Source organism: Brassica napus, chromosome C5 (assembly GCF_020379485.1).
Source record: "Brassica napus cultivar Da-Ae chromosome C5, Da-Ae, whole genome shotgun sequence".
Classification (NCBI taxonomy): Eukaryota; Viridiplantae; Streptophyta; class Magnoliopsida; order Brassicales; family Brassicaceae; genus Brassica; species Brassica napus.
The window spans coordinates 1,715,569-1,731,147 of NC_063448.1; the positions used below are offsets into that span (position 1 = coordinate 1,715,569).

A 15,579-nucleotide genomic window follows, 5' to 3' on the forward strand; every position below is an offset into this window, starting at 1 on the left:
ACGCCAAGAGGAGCATTGAAAATAAATTTAAAACTTATAAAAAAGTAGGAAACTATTATAGCCAATAGATAATTGTGAGCTCACTTTTCTCAGTTCTACTACAAATTTTCCAAGAAAATGAGCTCTACTTCAACCACGGACCCTAGCACATTGTCTTCATGTAGATGTATGCCGTGAGCTTCTCCATGTTCAGTCATATATGCAAGTATGCAACTGGACGTAATAATTATATTTTTACTTTTTTTTTTTTGATCAACAAAGAAAATACTTTTCTAAACAATTGAATTTTATGATTTGAGAAACAAGAATTTTCCAATTAAATCCAAAAAAGAAAAGACTTGTCCAACTAAACCCAAAAAAGGAGAAGAATACTTTTCCAGTATAATAGGGTCCCCGGTCTACGTGGAATAAAAGTGTGGTTGATACATTACAGAAGACTGACACAAGTTCCAAGTCAAGCTGTATCAAAAGATCCTAAACCATGGCTATAAATTACATGGCATCAAAGCCAATTCATATATACAAAGGCATTTTTTTTTTTTTTTTTTTGATAAGTATGTGAATTATCATAAAAATGAAACATTGTTTGTACATGTACAAAAGGTTAAAGCTACTAAATCAAATGATGCCAAAAAAAGATAAAAAACATCACAGGATTTTCTAGGACAGTTTATAAAAACTCAACAGCACTAACACATAGCTAAGAGAATCTCAGCCAAGTGCACATAAGAGAATGGAACTTCTTCCTCCCTTTCCTTGCTAGGATCGTGTTTCTGATATGACGATCTATGTCCTTGAAGATGCGGTCTGTAGACGAGAAGACTGCATTGTGCAAACGGTTGTTTCTCTCAAGCCACAGGTGATAGATGACTGCATGAGCAGCCAGCTTACGCAGAGTCTGAGGGCAAGTAGAATCCTTCATGCGAAGCCATTCTATAAGCGATGTCCAAGTGTGGAATAAGAAGGGTTGATAGCCAAGCCTTCGAATGATCATTTTCCAAAGACGCTCACTAAACCTGCAGCGGAGGAAAAGACGGTCTCTGTTTTCATCCAGCCCGTTGCAGAGGAGACAAGAACTTTCAACGTTATGGTCCCAAGCTGCAATGCGAGATCTTGTTGGCAACCTATCTAAGTGAGTAACCCACATGTGGAAGGCATGTCTTGGAACGTGGCCACCAAACCAAACCACTGATTCCCAATCAACAGTACTGGACCTATCTCTAACAGATTCCCAAGTTCTAGCAGTGTTGAAAGAGTCTAAGTAGAGGTCGTCAACGTACCACTTGTAGCAGTCTCGCACTGATGAATGTGAAGGAGGCTGGACGGAGCACAAGATGATATGGAGCTGCTCTGCCTGCGGAGACCTTGCTGGTCTCAGAATCCAACCAGTGTTGGAGCAACAATCTGCCACTTTGGCATGAATGGGGACACCAAGTTGCCGCGGTCCGTCAAAACCCAGCAAGTTAATCAGAGGGCCTATCGGTAGCCAAAAATCAAACCAGAAACTGGCTTGCTCCCCATTGCCAACTTCACACCTTAGGAAATTTTCAGCAAGTGGCCTGAGCTTCAAAATAGATTTCCAAATCCAAGACCCCTGCTTCTTTTCATCTAAGCTCCAAATGTTGAGTCCTTTAAGTCGGTGGTGTTTAGTCCAGGAGGCCCAAAGTGACTCAGACTCACTGTGAAGAAGCCAGACCAGCTTAAGGGAAAGAGTTTTGTTCCATATGTTGAGGTTTCGAAGTCCTAGACCACCTTCAGAACGAGGGAGACATACCACATTCCAAGAAACCTTTGCTGCCGCTTTACTAGTGATGTTTCCATTCCAAAGGAACCGAGAACATAGGGATTCAATAGCCTTAATACAGCCCTTCGGAAGAACAAAGGATGAAAACCAGAAGTTTAGGGTACCAGCAATGACAGTGTTAAGTAATTGGTGTCTCCCTGCGAAGGAAAGAGCACGGGAGGTCCAGGAGGAGAAGCGCCTTTTAAGCTGGTCCATAAGTGGCCTGTAGTCGCAGATACGGAGCTTGCGATGCATTAGAGGGAGACCAAGATAGCGGACAGGAAGTGACCCCAGAGAGAAGCCAAGACTTGCCAAATCTGCGGTTTCCGTCTGGCTCAACCCCGCCACATACAGTTCAGTTTTGGCGCTGTTCATATGTAAACCCGACCAAGAAGCAAAGCTCTGAAGGGTTGCTGCTATTTGCTGGAGAGAGCTCTGTTCTCCATCAAAGAAAACCATTATGTCGTCCGCAAATGCTAGATGAGAGATAGCCGGATCATTCGCTGATGGATGGTAGCCAATGTCACCATTTACAAAGTTCTTGTTCAGGAGCTGTGTGAACACTTCCATAGCTAGGACAAAGAGATATGGGGAGAGGGGGTCACCTTGACGCAGGCCGCGAGAACCTTCAAAATATCCCCCTAGCTCGCCATTTACTGAGACTGAGAACCTGGTTGTTGTGATACACTGAGCAATCAGGTTGATGAAAGATTCAGGGAAACAAAGCGCCTTGAGAAGCATCAAAATGAAGTCCCAATTAAGAGAATCAAATGCCTTCTTCAGATCAACCTTGAGAAGAGAGCGCTTGCAAATATTTTTCCAGTTGTAACCTTGAATGAGCTCGGTGGCCATAAGAACATTTTCCACCAGTAGTCTTCCCGGAATAAATGCAGATTGAGTATTCGAGATTACTGACGGAAGTATTTGTTTCAGCCGGTTTGCAAGTAGCTTGGAAATGACTTTGTACACCGTGTTGCAGCATGAAATTGGTCTAAAGTCAGAGACAAGCACTGCATTTTTCTTCTTGGGGATGAGAGTTAGAATGGTTGCATTCCACTGCTGTAACATTTTCCCTGAGGAGAAGAATTCCTGGATAGCCATAATCAAGTCAGGCCCCACTGCTTTCCAATGATGAGTAAAAAACTCTGCTGGATAGCCATCCGGACCCGGCGCTTTGTTCCTTGGTAAAGAGAAAAAAGCTGATTGGATGTCCAAGCTTGTAAACGGGGCTTCCAGCGATTCCTTAACTGAAGGGGAGCATCTGTAGGAGATTAACTGAGATAAGTACTCCAGAGAAGAGTCAGTGGAAGGAGAGACACCGCCAAATAGATTCGCGTAATACGACACAACCAGGTTCATAATATCCTCCTTCGAATTAACCACATTACCATAATCATCCTGCAAGAAAATAACCTGATTCTGATATAGTCTTGTTCTGACCTGGCGGTGGTAAAAGGTAGTGTTAGCATCTCCTTTGTCAAGCCATGTTACACGAGACCGCTGGAAAAAGAACGACTCTTCCGCCCGAGCAAGGTTGACCCATTTGTCATGAGCAATTCTCTCATTTAAGCTCGCCGTTGGCGTTGGAGAAGACAAAACAATCTGTTGACACTTAGAGAGCTCTTCAAAAGCTTCAGTTACTCTTTTTTCAATTCCCGAGTAATTCTCTCGGCTGAAAGCTCTAATAATGCTCTTGAGTTCCTTGAGTTTCTTTGAAACTCTAAGCATCATCGTGCCATGGAAAGGCAGGGAAGACCAGCACTCAGCTATAAGAGGCGCAAAATCTGGGTTATCATTAAGCATTGAGAAGAATTTGAAAGGGGCCTTTGCCTTGGGTCTGGTAGTATCAAGAAAAACACAGTAGGGGCTGTGGTCGGAGATGCCAGGATCCCCAAAGACACCAAGTGAGTTTGGAAACAGCCTCAACCAACCATCATTAACAAGAATTCTGTCCAGCTCTTTGGATATCACACTTTCACCTTGGTTGTTGGACCAAGTAAATTCATTGCCACAGTAAGGGAGATCAGACAAATCAGTAGAGATAATACAGCTGAGGAAGTCACGCATACCCCGAGAGGAAGAGATGACCGCAGCTTTTGAATGATCTGAGGGGTCCAGAATCTGATTGAAGTCTCCTAGGACAGTCCAAGGACGTTGGGTGATGCTAGGAGAAGAGGAGAGGAAACACAAGTCTGACCACAGGTCACGACGAATTTTCCTATCACTAGAGCCGTAAACAAAAGTAACAGCAAGCTCGGTGGAGACAAAAGGAAGCTTAACCGAACACGTGATGCATTGAAGAGACTTCTGGAGCACCGACACAGAAATAGAAGGATGCCACAGAAGCCAAATTTTTCCTAAATCCGAGAATTCATAATTACATTCGAAATGCCACCCGGGGAAAACCCTGTTGATGAGAGATGCAGCCTTAGGCGGACCAACATGAGTCTCCAACAGGCCACCGAAGATTGGCTTATTTAATCGTAACCACTTCCTAAAACCGCGACGTTTAGTTTTATCGTTGAACCCTCTAACGTTCCAGCAAAAAATATCCATAAAGGGTAAAAAAATCAGAGGTTTAAAGGGCCCCTGACCCTAGCATTTCCTTTATTCTTCTTACGAGAGCGACGAGAAATCACCTGAATATACTGATCTCCTTCATCATCCGGGTCATCATCCTCGTTAGACAAGCCCTCTGAACTCTGGTCATCCTCATCAGAGCTGGATACGGCAGGGGACTTGGCTAGACTTCCTAAACCACCACAGCGCAGGTCCACCATGAAATCCCCCAGAGGCATTTTATCCTCATCTCTTCTCTACTTTGCACATTTTTTCCAGTCATGACGTTGCATGTGCGTTTTAGCTCCATCTCTTGTTTCTTTGCTTTGAGCTTCTTGGTTACTACTCTTGTTTCTCTACCTTCTCGTCGTTTTGACGAAGTCGAGAGCCTTCTAGCTTTCAAAAACGAGTTTACTCTGTCATGCAACAAATCAGTGACAAACTCTTGGACCCGTGACGCCATCTCCTTTGATGGGGTTTTGTTTGATAAAGACACTGGTGGTGTCACGGAGCTAAAGCTTCGTGGTGCATGTCTCAGCGGCAGTCTCGACGCTAACAGTAGCCTCTTCAAACTACATCAGCTCAAATACCTGGATCTCTCTCTCAACAACATTTCCTCTTCACTACCCGCAGAGTTTGGGCGACTCACCGACTTAGAGTTCTTGGATCTTCACCAAAACCGCTTCACTGGAGAGCTTCCATCCTCATTCAGCAACTTAACCAAGCTTCAATTTCTAGACATTTCTAACAATAGTCTCCAAGGAAAAGTGCCCGAATGGTTATGGAATCTTCCTTCTTTGACCGCGACTAATCTCTCTCACAACTCATTTGATGGTTTCCAAGGCTCTCCCCTCCATAACTCCTCAGTACTAGTCCACTTGTTTCTGAGGTCAAACGCCTTTCAGGGATCTTTTCCAAACATTCCACCAACCGTGAAGTACCTGGACGCATCAAACAACAACTTCACAGGAGAGATGCCTTTATCGTTATGCGATTTAAGGAAGCTGTTAGTTCTTGAACTATCGAACAACAGTTTCAGCGGTTCGGTTCCAAGATGCTTGAGTGAATCTATCACATTGATGAATCTCCGTCGCAACAACCTTACAAACCTTCCCGACACATTCTCCAACAGCTCACTAGAGCTGCTTGACGTCGGCAACAATCAAATAAGTGGGAAGCTTCCAAGGTCTCTTGAACACTGCAAACGCCTAGAGTATGTAGATGTGGAGAGTAATCAAATAAGTGACACGTTTCCTTTCTGGTTAGAGTCTCTGCCTAATCTCGAAGTGCTTGTCCTACGATCAAACAGATTCTACGGTCCTATATCTTCTCCTCAGCATCCTCGACCATTTTCAAAACTGATGATGATTAACATAGCGGGTAACATGTTTGACGGCAGTCTTCCACCAAACTACTTTGTGAACTTGAGTGCAGCCATTACACCAAGAGTGAAACACATCGGCTCTCTTGTTGATTTCTCTGGAAACAGATTTGTAGGACAAATTCCAGAATCCATAGGTCTTTTGAAGTCGCTCCTTGCCCTCAACTTATCCAACAATGGTTTCACCGGTCATATTCCATCGTCTCTAGCTAACCTCACGGAGCTTGAGTCACTGGATATATCTAGAAACCAAATTTCTGGGACAATTCCACAAGAGTTAGGGAAGCTCTCCTTCTTGTCGTATATTAACATGTCACACAACAAACTCACTGGCCAAATACCACAGGGTACACAGTTTCAAAAGCAAAATGAGTATTCATTTGAAGGGAATGTCGATCTATGTGGCTTTCCTCTTCGAAAGAGTTGCTAGCAAGAACGCAGACGCAATCATCTCACGCTTCCAAAGCAATGCATACCCTCAATGCTTGTAACCCCCTTGCTATTCTCGTTACTCCTAGTTTTTCATTTTGTTCTCTTTTTCTCTATTCCACTTTCAATAAGTTTGTAGCTACGTACTTTTGAGTGCATACTCTTTCTAAGTTTGTGGTTACTTTAAATAATCAAGATAATGATCATTATTCATTAATCAAAGAAGTAGCAAATGGACTTGTTCAGAGTTCTTTTTTGAACTTAATGACGAATCAAAAACTCCTGTATACAATTGCAAACCAATCTCATCTTGTTTTATTCATGCATGGTGACAATATTTGCTTTTGTATCCACCTCAAACACGGAAGCTTTGTTCTCTGGAAAACCATGCTATAACTATAAACTAACACATCCTAGACATTACCTGCACAGAAAAATACTAAAAACTATAACCAAAACTGCCAGAATTGCCTGATGTAATGTTTTACTGAAAGTGAAATGCTTAAGATGACTTCTCATCACAGTCAATAACAGACCCCCCCCCCCCCCCCCCCCCCCGAATATACTCGTTAACAAACCCATGAATCCTAAGCCTTTGGGAACTTCTTATATCAAACAAAACAGGTTATCTAAAGTAAGATGTGGAATCTTATATGAAATACTAACCCAGCAGTACTAACAGTGTATAGTAGACAAACTTGAGAAACATTTTTACATGATCATGGGTGTAAGGTGCATATGCATAGTGTTCAGTTGGCCGCAAAAGTAAGGAAGTATAAACAGAACACACCAATGCTTCGATTCCCCCTGCCTCTATCAAACAACCAAAATTGAGACAAAATGCGTCCTCTAAGATAACATAACCAATAACATGCTCTGAGTTAACTATTTATCGATTTAGAGAATTTGTGTGGGTGTCCCCTGATGATTAAATAAACCAAGGACTCTACTGTCCATGAATCCTAGTTCAAAAAGATTGATTTCCAGGTAAACAAAGAAGAGAAGTGAACATACTATGTCGAAGCCCTTCACCAGCAGCTTTCAAATTTTCTGGTGATCTCTTAGTTCATACCGTATCGGAGAAAGAGAGAAACTCGACGGCTACGAAACCACGTGTCGACGTCGGTGTCCCAAGTCAAATGTTGAATTATAATTCATTTTGGTCCACAACACGGAACTTGAGAAGATAATCGAATAATTAATTGCGGTTTTGGCCCCAATCAGACGAGATAAAAACCATTATATTTTATTTATTTTGCTAATAAGAGCCATTACATCTTTTGTTCTTCAACTGAAAATAAATACGATGAAATAACTCTAGCTGTATGTAACAATAGTTGGTTGATTCATGCTCTATCATCTTATAAACATCTATTGAGGATAAAAATGAAAAATAAAAAGATTGAATAAATCCTACATTAATATATGTGTAGTAGTAGTAGGTATACACATACATACATAAGTGACGTATATCTCTGTGGTTAAGAAAACAAATAGAGATAAAGAGTGTTTAGGAAGACTAATTATCTGACTTTTCCTCATCGCTTGTTGTGCAAAGGATTTGATCCCGTCTTAACCTTCCGTTTCTCCGGTAAGATTTCACCGGCGCCGACGACCGGCCGAGTGTGTTGAGAAGGGAGAAACCCTCTTTCTTGGCTAGGTAAGGGTTCGGAGGAGAAGCGTCGTCTTTCAACGTGAAGTCTTGAAGCTTTAGATAAAACAACAAGGAAGAAGAGAAAGCCAATGAGACAAAGAAGACGACCCTGATTCATATTCTAAGGACTTGGAGAATGTTTCTTTTTGTTTTGAGAGAGAGAGAGACTGGGTATGACTATGAGAAATAAGAAGTTGTGATGCACAAACTTCCATATGTGAAGTTAAGAGCGTGTATATATTTGCATTTTATTCAGGGATTAGGTGTAGACATAGATGGTCCACTTCATAAAGTTTCTTCTTTGTCAACATTAATTTGTATACTTACACAAGTATGGGGTGCCATTTAAGTATAATATTATGTGACTATAAACTACTCCCTCATATGATGTTTTAGTTTTTTTTTTCGTGTATACAAATGTACGATGTTTTATTTTTCATTAATGCATTTTATTTTTAAAATAAAATGTAAAAAATATAAGTGGTTAAATTTTATTGGGATTCAAATAAATCTTTAAACTAACTAAAAGTAAAACCAAAAAGTATTTGATATAAGTAAGTTTTTTAATTTCTCTTAATATGTGTGCACAACTTTAAACATCATATATTCAAATCCGGAGGAAGTATTGAAGTTTATTTGTTATTGTTGTTGTTTTTTTCTGCCAGCATTTTACTATTTTATTTCACAGGTATTCACCATAGTAAAATTTAAATGGTAAAATAGCAACAACATTACTACTCCCTCCGTTCCTTAAAGTTACATATTCTAGATTTTTTCACACGTTTTAATAAAACACATTAAATTTGCATATATTTTTGTGTTTATCTTTTTTCTATAATTTTAAGCCAATAAAAATCCAATTAGTGCAATTAAGTTTTTTTTAAGTTTGCAATCTGTTAATAAAATATACATTGAAAATGTAAAAAATAAATTTTTTTGAAACAAATTTTTTCTCTAGAATATGTAACTTTAAAGAAGAGAGAGAGTATTTCCGTACAAACTGACATACTACACTATTGTCATATTAAAGCGTTTTTGCTAATTGTAGTTTTAGTTGCAATCAAGTGTACAGTTACATAGATATTTGATTAGCATTAATTTAGCTAATTAATTGAAGATCTGCAAAAAGGACAAATATTTGTGGAGCTGACAGTAATTTGCAATGAAGAGGAAATGATAAATACAAAGGTGAAACGGTGAACCCCACTTCCCACCTAAAAATGGCCGGTTTAAAAGTGAGTATTGATTATAGATGCAACGATTTGAAATTCAACTCAAAGGAAACTAAAAATATCCAGTGTCAATAAATGTCGGGAGAGTTCACACACATAGAAAATTAATAATAAAATTAATAATATCAGCTGTAATCTTTGGTTGATCCTTTTTTTTCCGTCAATTATTTTATTTAAAATTAGGTCAAAGCCCAAGTATTACACAGCCCAGCCAAGAAGGGGGCAACCCTACTCAACACAAACAGAGGTCCATAAACCCAAAAACGGAAACCCTAGCTACCCAAACGTCCGAACACGGCAGCACCGCTCTGGTCCTAAACCGCTTCGATTCACGCCGGTATCCCGAACAATCACAACCCCGGTGCCATCTCCAACGACTGATCCACTGGTACACACCCAAGGTCGACAGCTTCACAACATCATCACCGCTAACGCCCTCAAGACGGATTTTCTAATATCGGATAGCATCAATCGCAAAAGGAGAGCTAATCCGTCACCATTAAACACCACCACCAACGAGGAGGCTTAGCACAAACCATCACCCATTTACCACCGGAGAGCGTCAATCATCACCGACGACAGCTCCTCCAGCCAAACCAACCCGAAATCGCAAGAACCTAAGATAGAAACCTTAAAACGGAAATAGAAAAGGGAAATAGGAGACCACTAGCCGGCGGCACAAGGCACAGGACCACCTTCACACCCCGGAAACTAAAGCCAGCGAAAGCGGAGCATCAGAAGCCTCTGCCTCCCGGAAACAAGGCCGGCATCGATGGATCTGTAGAAGCCTCCACCTCCCGGAAAAGTAAGACAATTCGAAACTTCCAGCTTCACCACCCCTCATCCTCCACCCGCTCGCGTCGTTACTCCAAACGCAGCGCCTCCACTGGTGACAGATCACCCCCGGAAGTGACGACCACGGACGGACAAGACCCGGATCAGAGCTCCGACAAAGCGATAGGGAGAGGACGATTAAGAGAAGCCGTAGAAAATCACGCGGTGGAAGATCGAGGGACTCCGGCGACGGCACGCTCGCTCACGCGCCGGCCGTACGTTGGAGCCCTCAACCCGATCTGCTTTTTCTCTCTCCTCTCTCTTCTTCTTCGTCTTTACTTCCAAAAGATATATTTTTTGTTAGAGTTTGCTACTTACGCGTGAGTTATACTGAAGCTTTAAGGTGAAAGTGTTCGTATGCAGAATGATGAAGCTTTGAATAGCTACATGATTTTGTGTGAATATCATAATCAAGATTCAAGAATATGAAATACAAAGAGACAAAAGTTACTTATAAAATTATATTTTTCTGATGACCTTTTATAAATGAGACCGGAAAATTATAACTTCTTTTTCTACAAAGACTAAAATTCAAAGTCATGATTATCAATAATAAAATAGAACCCCTACGATTTAAACTACTTTTACTAGTGAAAACGACCTTGGTCTTGTGGTCGATAGATAATAGTAGATCTAATGTTTGAATTACAAAATACTATAGGTGCAAAATTGACAACATCTCATCATGTCAAATATTGAACTAAACTGTTCGTAATTTAATACTATTTTTTTTTAGATTATGGAATGTTGCCGACCACGAGGATATGACACTGGACCAACTTATTGGATTTGAGGCTGAGAAGTCTGGCCCATACAGATCCAAACATGAACCGGATATTAATAACTCGATCCAGACCTAAACCGACTGAGTAACCGAGGACGCGGAAATATGAATGCCCATGCCAGTCACGATTAGGCCATACAAACTCCCAATATGATATGATTAATTGATTATGAATATGAACTACGATATTCAAGATTGTTACACGAGTGGTTCTGAAACTATGATCCTTTCTGCTGAACCCTAGAGTTTCTAAGCAGCAGCCTGAGCGTTGCTATTGGTTTTAGTATTTGACTTGATGGCTCCTTCTCTCCATCCTTTCTGACGAGCTCTCTCTTCCCACTTAGATGTTAGCTTCTTCTGCTCGGCGAGTGCCAACTCCGCTTTTTCACGAGCTTCTTCGCATGTTTCCATACCAGAGTTGCACTTATCTGCGTCCTTTTGGTATGAAGAAGTTACCTTCTTGGCCTCTAACAGCCCCATGTCCGCTCGTTTATGTTTCTCTAAAGAGTCTGCTTCACGCAGCTTCAGTTCCTCGGTCAGAAGTTCGGCATAGTTCTTCTCAGTGTCTCCGTTCACCTCCGGATCATGCTTTGCACAATCTACACGCCAAAGCAAATATGTTTAATAGTTGTAAGACTCGATTACCTAAAGGTTAAAGACTCTTAAACTGATTCAGTTCAAGTAAACAGTGAACTCACCGGGAAAAGAAGCATTGCTGAGTCCTGCAATAGAAATGAAACAAGTAGAAAAGTATCAATCTTTTGGCTGTGAAGAAAAAGCCAGAAGAGTTTATAACTCAGTTTATTTAAGAAAAAAAAAACAATAAATCTATTAATTAATATATATATAAAATCCAATAAGTTTACAGATCATAACCTAATGACACTGTTTAGCTCAAACAATAAGAGAATCAAACACTTTAGAGAGCTGAGAAAATATTCTATGATGGAGAGAGCTCAACAACACAAGTAGATCTAAACCTACTCAGTACACTAATCATTGCGGATCTAAATGTTCTCAGATTCAAACTCAAGCAACATGAGGCAAAACCTCAGCTTCTATTTTACCTTCGGGAATCGTGAGAAAAGGCTGTGAATAGCAATCACAGGCACATAGAGGACAAGAGGAGGCGGAGGAGTAGCTAACGGCAGCCAAAGCCTCAGTGAGATGCCAGTAGAGAGGCGGACCAAGTATGTAACCCACCAGGCTCATCCCCATCAAAGCTAGTCCAACCTTCAACGCCGCCGCGTGACTCGCCATCAAAACACACAGATCCGTCGATCAGAGAGTCGTCGTAAAGAGTTGAAATTCCGACCGAGTGTGAAAAGGAATTTTTAGATTTTGACGCTTTGCTGTCTTAATTACATAAAAAAAATCTAAAGTTTGTTACACAAACCAATTGGGCGGTAAACAGTTAAAAAAAAATAGATAAACCAAATCTAATAAAACCGGTACCGGTACAATTAACTGGTTATCTTTGGTTAACAATTGATCTCTGAAACCGAGTGCCTCCTTCGCATGGGCATGTATGTCTCTCTTCAACCTCCAACGCTAAAGATTCCTTACGAAATGGCGACGGAGATCTCGTTGGATCTGATCAACAATCTCAAGGTCTCGCTTCGTAAGGAGGCCAAGCTCGATTACACGGACTCCTATACACTCGCCCTTCCCACAGCTCCGGAGGCAATCGCGGAGCTCGACGCTTCGCCTCCTTACCTCCGATGCCGAAACTGTAAAGGAAAGCTTCTGCGAGGGACTGACTCTCTGATCTGCGTTTTCTGCGGCAAGCAGCAACGGACGAGCGATAATCCTCGTGATCCGATCAAGTTTACATCCACTTGTGGTTACAAATGGTTTCTCACCTCTCTCGATCTGGACGGATTGGTAAAAGAACAATCAAATCTCATCGTTCATACGCTCTGTTGATTGTGCATTGCTGAGAATATTGAATATTAGTAGTTAGATGTAGAGTATGATTGTGTTGTGGTATTATTGTTAAGAAGAAAGACTTTATGAAACGATTTAATCTGCAGGAGATGGTGGAGCCACTAAAGGAAACGAATGGATCAAGAATTGGAGCTAAGGTGCCCGTGGCAAAAGGAATCTCTGTGTCTGAGTTTCTTGATTTTGAAGTCCAATGGTTAGCAAGGGAAGAGAAGGCTTCAAACAATGTACCTGATGATGATAAGAACCGTCTTGATTTAGGAGGGATTAGTCTTGATGATTATTTTGTTGAAGAAAGAGGAGATTTTTCTAAAGTGGATCCGGTTGAGAGCAGACTGGAGGAGGAAGATGATTTTAAGGATCCACGTAGTCTTAGCTTGTTTGATGGTGTGAAGACTCAGGGAGTTGATGAATCACAGCAGAATGAAAAAGATGCGCAGAAGAATGTTTCATCAGGAGAACATGAGAATCTTAGTTTGTTTGCTGGACGAGATGCACAGGATAGTGTTTCTATAGCAGAGCAGGGGAACTTTGGGTTCTTTGAGGGAAAAAATGCAGGGGACTCTATTAAAGAGGGTGAAAACCTTAGCCTGTTTGAGGGTGTAGATGATCAGAGAACTAGTTCTTCTAAAAATGTTGAGAGTTTTGATTTCTTGGAAGGAAAAGATGCTCAGAGAAATAGTTCGTCGAAAGAGGATGAGAGTTTTGGTTTGTTTAAGGGTAAAGATGCTGAGAGAAGTAGTGCTTCTAAAGATGCTGAGAGAAATATTTCTTCTAAAGAGGATGAAGATTTTGGTTTGTTTGAGGGAGCATTATCAACAAATGCTGACCTCAAGTCTTTCGATGACATGGTTGTTGCCTCTTCCTCTGATTGGGGTTCTGACTTTCAATCTGTTTCCCAGGAAAATATTAGTGGTGATCCGTTTGTAAATTCTCAAGTTGATTTGTCTGCTCATATGGATTCTGTTTTTGGTTCCGGGAAAGATTTATTCTATGAAAAACCAGCAGATTCTTCAACTGATTATGTTTCCAAAGCTGGTGACTGGCTGCAAGATGATTTGTTTGGTGGTGTTACTCGCAAGACTCAAAACAACGACCAGACTGTCCATGAGGGACTAGTTATGGGAGGCAATGGAAGTTCATCCATGGATATTGATTGGATTGGAGATGATCTATGGCAAACCAGTGAAAAGAAAGCAGTTGAGAAGACGCCTACGGATGATAATGATGGTGACGATGACTGGAATGATTTTGCAAGCTCAGTTAACTCCAAGACTCCTAGTAATCTGCTTTCACGAACCATGGAAAGTTCCCAAGAGGAGACATTTGATGGGCTGGCGCATGTTGAGAATGATTTTAAGGAACAGAGCAAAGATGAGAGGCAGAATAGTGATACAGGCGTGATGTCTGACATAGCCAAAGGGCAAGAAGATGATCTCTTTGGAGCTTGGGATAGTTTCACACCCTCAAACGTTTTGCAAACACCTGTGCAGCCTCCCACGAACCATGTGAATTCATTTGCTGAGCAGAATCAGGAAATAAATTTGTTTGGGGAAAATAACCATCACAGAGACCTTCCCTTTGATTATTTTCCGGAAAGTAAAGACCAAACCAACCCAGAGGAAGTTAAAGACATGCCTTCTGGAACCTTGTCCGTAGAGAGGTTTCTTATTTACTCCTTAACATCTTGTTCTCTGATCTCTGTATGCAATCTCTGATCTCTTTTGTTTTCTTTTTGCTTTGTTTTCAGAACGAGTGATCCTGATGGTAAAGATCAAACGCTTGATCTTGTAGGCACAACAGCAATATCTCGCAAGTCAAAGAGTGATGTTGGGGAAGAGCTGATGTCACAGATGCATGATCTCTCGTTTATGCTCGAGACCGAACTCTCTGTGCCTCCAATCTCCAAGGCAGAGTAATATTAATACACTGTACTCTTATCTGTCTCTCGCCTCTTATGTTTTTCTTGGGGGCTCGAAAGATTGTTTGTTTTCAAGTATATAATTCATTTTCAATTACTCCAGAGTACTGGCTTTGTCGCCAGCAAATGATCTCAGTCTTAGACTAGTCGTATGGTCCACTGATTCGTTCTTACGGAGAATTTGTGAGTTCTAAGCTCCTAGTCTCGAAGTATCAAGGTTGTGAGTCCATTTAGAAAAGTTATGCATAAGAACTTTGATTGTGTGTGTTTATGGTCTACTCATTAGCAATTAATCAACGTGTTCTCTATTGTTGATCTATCAACTTTTTTTGTATTGACAACCACACGAAAGGTGAAAGTTTAATAGACGATATGAAAACTTCAATGTCTGTATCAAGAAAAAAAAATCTTAACAACTAGTGAACTACAGAGATGCATTACTTCGTCACTTGAATCACACGTTAGTAATAAAACATGTAGAACCGACGAAACTTCGTTCATCAATCATTTTCTCGAGGTCTCGCCAGCAACAATATTATATTGTAAACTACGTGTTTCCACATGATACACGTTATTACTTGTAAAAGATGGAGCCCTGGAGGTTGAGATGATATGAATGTACACAAATTCTTTAGCATCTCACCTTTTTCTCATCAATATATGAAACATTATTTCAAGGAATAATAAGCTTTACCAAAAATTTAATATATATAAACAAAACAGAAACGTATTAAACGTGATAGAATGGACGGTGTTTTTGGTCTGAGAAATTATATTTTAATAATACTGTTGATTATGTGATGTAACTAAATATAAGCATGACACAACACAAGTTAATTGCTTCTTGTTGGAATGGAGAACCACTTAATTTTATTAGTAACTTATAAGCCACGCATCAAATTATCTTTCCTCATATTTCTTTTGTATATCAAAAATGAAAATTGAATAACTACTCAATTAGTGGACTTCTTCTGTTCAAAAAAAAAAAAAAAGAATAACTACTCAGTTAAGGTGATAATACTTATTTGTATTTACGCGGCTGTGGCTTATAGAATTGA

At 40.5% G+C, this 15,579-nt stretch overlaps 3 protein-coding genes across 3 annotated transcripts; 2 read left to right on the plus strand and 1 right to left on the minus strand.

Annotated features, from left to right (window-relative positions):
* The first annotated feature begins 4,540 nt into the window (after positions 1–4,540).
* LOC106398191 (receptor-like protein 20) lies at positions 4,541–6,680 on the plus strand. Its single transcript, XM_013838778.2, has one exon. It carries the CDS (start codon positions 4,624–4,626, stop codon positions 6,151–6,153), a length of 1,530 nt encoding a protein of 509 aa, XP_013694232.1. The 5' UTR covers positions 4,541–4,623; the 3' UTR covers positions 6,154–6,680.
* A 4,104-nt stretch (positions 6,681–10,784) lies between these two features.
* On the minus strand, positions 10,785–12,002 carry LOC106401916. Its single transcript, XM_013842532.3, has 3 exons — positions 11,724–12,002; positions 11,355–11,378; positions 10,785–11,255 (listed from the first exon to the last, which is right to left on the minus strand). The coding sequence occupies exons 1-3, from the start codon at positions 11,914–11,916 to the stop codon at positions 10,906–10,908; spliced, it is 567 nt and encodes a 188-aa protein (XP_013697986.1). The 5' UTR covers positions 11,917–12,002; the 3' UTR covers positions 10,785–10,905.
* Positions 12,001–14,829, plus strand: LOC106401915. The gene is made up of 3 exons (XM_013842531.3): positions 12,001–12,540; positions 12,690–14,263; positions 14,351–14,829. Exons 1-3 carry the CDS (start codon positions 12,175–12,177, stop codon positions 14,517–14,519), a joined length of 2,109 nt encoding a protein of 702 aa, XP_013697985.2. The 5' UTR covers positions 12,001–12,174; the 3' UTR covers positions 14,520–14,829.
* The last annotated feature ends 750 nt before the right edge of the window (positions 14,830–15,579 follow it).